Source organism: Geospiza fortis, unplaced genomic scaffold (assembly GCF_000277835.1).
Source record: "Geospiza fortis unplaced genomic scaffold, GeoFor_1.0 scaffold138, whole genome shotgun sequence".
NCBI classification, from domain to species: Eukaryota; Metazoa; Chordata; class Aves; order Passeriformes; family Thraupidae; genus Geospiza; species Geospiza fortis.
In genome coordinates, this window is record NW_005054307.1 from 751 (window position 1) to 3,784 (window position 3,034).

Genomic DNA, 3,034 nt, shown 5'->3' on the forward strand with positions numbered 1-3,034 from the left:
TCTCACAGGCAGGAGGAAGGAGTTTCAAAACAAGTGCTATGAGACTGCCGGAACCGAAATGAGATTTACGAAGCAGCCTTTTACTGGAAAGATATTTGAACTCTGATTGAAGGGGATTTAGGGGGAATGAAGAGACGATTCCAACAGTTACTACTGGGAATGCAATATCAGGTCCCCTACAATGCTTACTTAGGCTAATGGAGGTCCTGTCATTCAGTTCCCACTGCGCTGGGATACAGGGTAAACATTCCCCGGCGACCCTCTGCATGCAGGTCCCCTCTTCAGGACATCATTAAAAGCATACATGCAGTTGCCTGACATCAATTGTCAGGCTGGCTCCCAGGGTTCAGAGATCCCGACAGAAAGCAGGAAAACAAGCCCAGTGGAGACCCGGCTCTGCTCCTGGGGGCTTTAAGGAGGCTGAAAATCGTTTTGTTGCGGGTGTGTAAGAAGAGACAAAAGTGCTCAGCAGGTAAGAGCGGAGGGTTTTGCCAAGAAGGAACTGTCCTTGATCGCTGTGACAGCATTGACTCGCTGGGGACTCCTCTCTCGGGAGCATCCACGCGTCCCCGAGGGGATTGCCTGTCTCCTCTCATCAGCATCACGGCGAGAAATTTTACAGCCGCTCTTTCTAGTCCTGCTAATCCTGTTATCCGGGGGGTTATAAATATTAACGTCGCTGGGGCTGGGGATGGGGGACCAAAATAAGCCCTCTCTGAAGTAAGATGTCAGCCAGCCTTTTCCCAGCCCACCAGCGCCCGGGGCTGCTGGATGAGCTGCACGGCAGAGCCCCGCAAGTGCCCTGCCTGGAGGGGCTGCTGGGCACCTCGGTGCTGGATTTCGTGGCCGACCTCTCCCTGGGCAGCTCCCAGGGAGCCCCCCGGGCTGGGGCGGGCCTGGGGCTCTGCGAGGTCACCACCGGGCCTCCCTTCGGGGACAGAGTCCTGTCGCTTCGGGAAGGGATGGCCCGAGGTTTGCCCCTGGCTGCTTTCGGAAATGGGGATCCCGAAGACGAAGAAGAAGAGGAAGAGGAAAGGATGCGCAGCGCTTCCCTCCTGGACAGACCTAGGAGAAAACGGGTCATCACCTACGCCCAGCGCCAGGCTGCCAACATACGCGAGAGGAAGAGGATGTTCAACCTCAACGAGGCGTTTGATCGGCTCAGGAAGAAGGTGCCCACCTTCGCCTACGAGAAGAGGCTCTCTCGGATAGAGACCTTGCGCCTGGCCATAGTGTACATCTCCTTCATGACTGAGCTCCTGGACGGGTGCAGCAGACAGGAGGCGAGCTAAGGAGCGCCCGGGCCCGGCGGGACGCGGCTGCGGCCGGGCATCGCCCGAGGCAGCGAGCAGGTGGCCTCGGCGCCCCCCTCCTGGGGAAGCAGATCCGTGGCTCTTGCCTCGGCTTCTCACACCGCAGCCAGGACCGTGTAGGGGTGGGATGCGAAACCAGGAGTGTTTGGAGAAGCGTGCGCTGAGGTCGGGAGGAGCTGCGGAGAAGATGGATGGAGAGGCTCAGTGTGTTGCAGACTTGTTAATATTTATATTTTTTGTAAACGGAACGGGTTGGGGGTGGGGTGAGGAATGAAGGTTCGAGGCTCCTTGGTTTGTGTTATGTTGCTTGCTTGCTTTAATATCTTTCCGTTTATTGCTTTGGAGAAAAACTGAGCCGGGGCAGTGGAGCACTTCCAACGTGCAGAACGGGTTTCCAGCGGGTTCGGTTCCTGCCCAGCTGCCTGCCAGGGAAATCTCGGCCTGTGCATTTTAACCCAGCGCTTTCTGACTTTTAAAAAATAAACAACAACTCCTTTTTCTTTGAAATCCAGTCTGCCAAGTCCACGCCGTGTGTCACGGGGCCAGGGAAGGCGAACATCTGGATACAACCGCTTGTTGTCACGATTTTCTTCCCGGGATCGGCTCTGTCCTTGCGTGCGAGCGGCCAGCGCCGTCGCTGGCACCGGGCGGGAGCTGGCGCAGGAGCGCCTGGCACGGCACGGCACGGCACGGCCCGGCCCAGCGAGGTGCGGCTGTCAGGGATGCTCCGCAGCCTTCCCGGCAGCGGCGGGGCCAGCCTGGGAAGCCATCTGCGGCCTCCTGAGAGAGAAAACTTGTGGGTTTGTGGGCTTTGGTTTTGGGGACGTCAAGCGGAGAGGTTTTCTCTCCCACGGCGCATTCCCTTACAAACGCACCCACACGCACACACACGCACGCCACGTTTCATCTTTGCAAGAAATAAAAATTATGAAATACACTCTGAAAAGCCGGAGCGGGAGGAAAGGGGGAAGCCCGAGTCGGGCATGGCCCGGGGACAGGGATAGGGTCCACCCCGGGGATCTCTGTCTAGCGTTCCCTACTGATGCCTTCGCAGGCATCTCTGGAAAGGGACGAGCTGCCGGGAGAGCGGCAGCGGCGGGAGGCGGGGAGTGGAAGCCGGGGTCTCCCCCAGAAACCCTCCGACCCATCTTGCTGTGCCTCTGCCCTCCCTTCCAGCTCCCTTCCCAGTTCCCTCTACTGCTGGCCCTTCCTTGGCGGCTGCTGCTGGGAAAGACCGGGATTTCTCCCCGCGTTCGCAGCGGACGGGCAGCAGCCAGCCCGCTCAGAGCCCGTCCACTCGCATTAAACTGCCCATTCAGGGCCGTGGGCCTGCGTGGCTTCATAGGACAGCTTTATCTCCACTATGTAAAATTACCGTGATATTAGTAAAATCAAGATTTACCCTGGATTCAGGCTAGTATACCTAGGATCCTATGTCTCTTATTTCTTCTCTCGTGTTTTGTCAGCTCTGGGGTGATTCTTCTTTTTCTCGTTCTGTTCACTTTGATGTTATCATGAGAGATCTAATATCCTGTATTAATACTCTAATATTCTTTCTCCTTTCACTTGTTTGCCTGGGTTTTTTTTCTACTTGTTTTTGTTGACCTCTCTGACTCCACACATTGCATCTGCTCTCCATTTGTCAAAATGCTTTTTTTTCCAAGAGGCAGTTGGATAGTTAGCGCAGCTGGATCCTTTCTAGGAACTGGGGGGTTTCACCT

General features: G+C 56.2%; 1 protein-coding gene across 1 annotated transcript; it reads left to right on the forward strand.

Moving 5' to 3' along the window:
• The first annotated feature begins 330 nt into the window (after nt 1-330).
• On the forward strand, nt 331-1,555 carry FERD3L (Fer3 like bHLH transcription factor). Its single transcript, XM_005418536.2, has one exon. It carries the CDS (start codon nt 726-728, stop codon nt 1,290-1,292), a length of 567 nt encoding a protein of 188 aa, XP_005418593.1. The 5' UTR covers nt 331-725; the 3' UTR covers nt 1,293-1,555.
• The last annotated feature ends 1,479 nt before the right edge of the window (nt 1,556-3,034 follow it).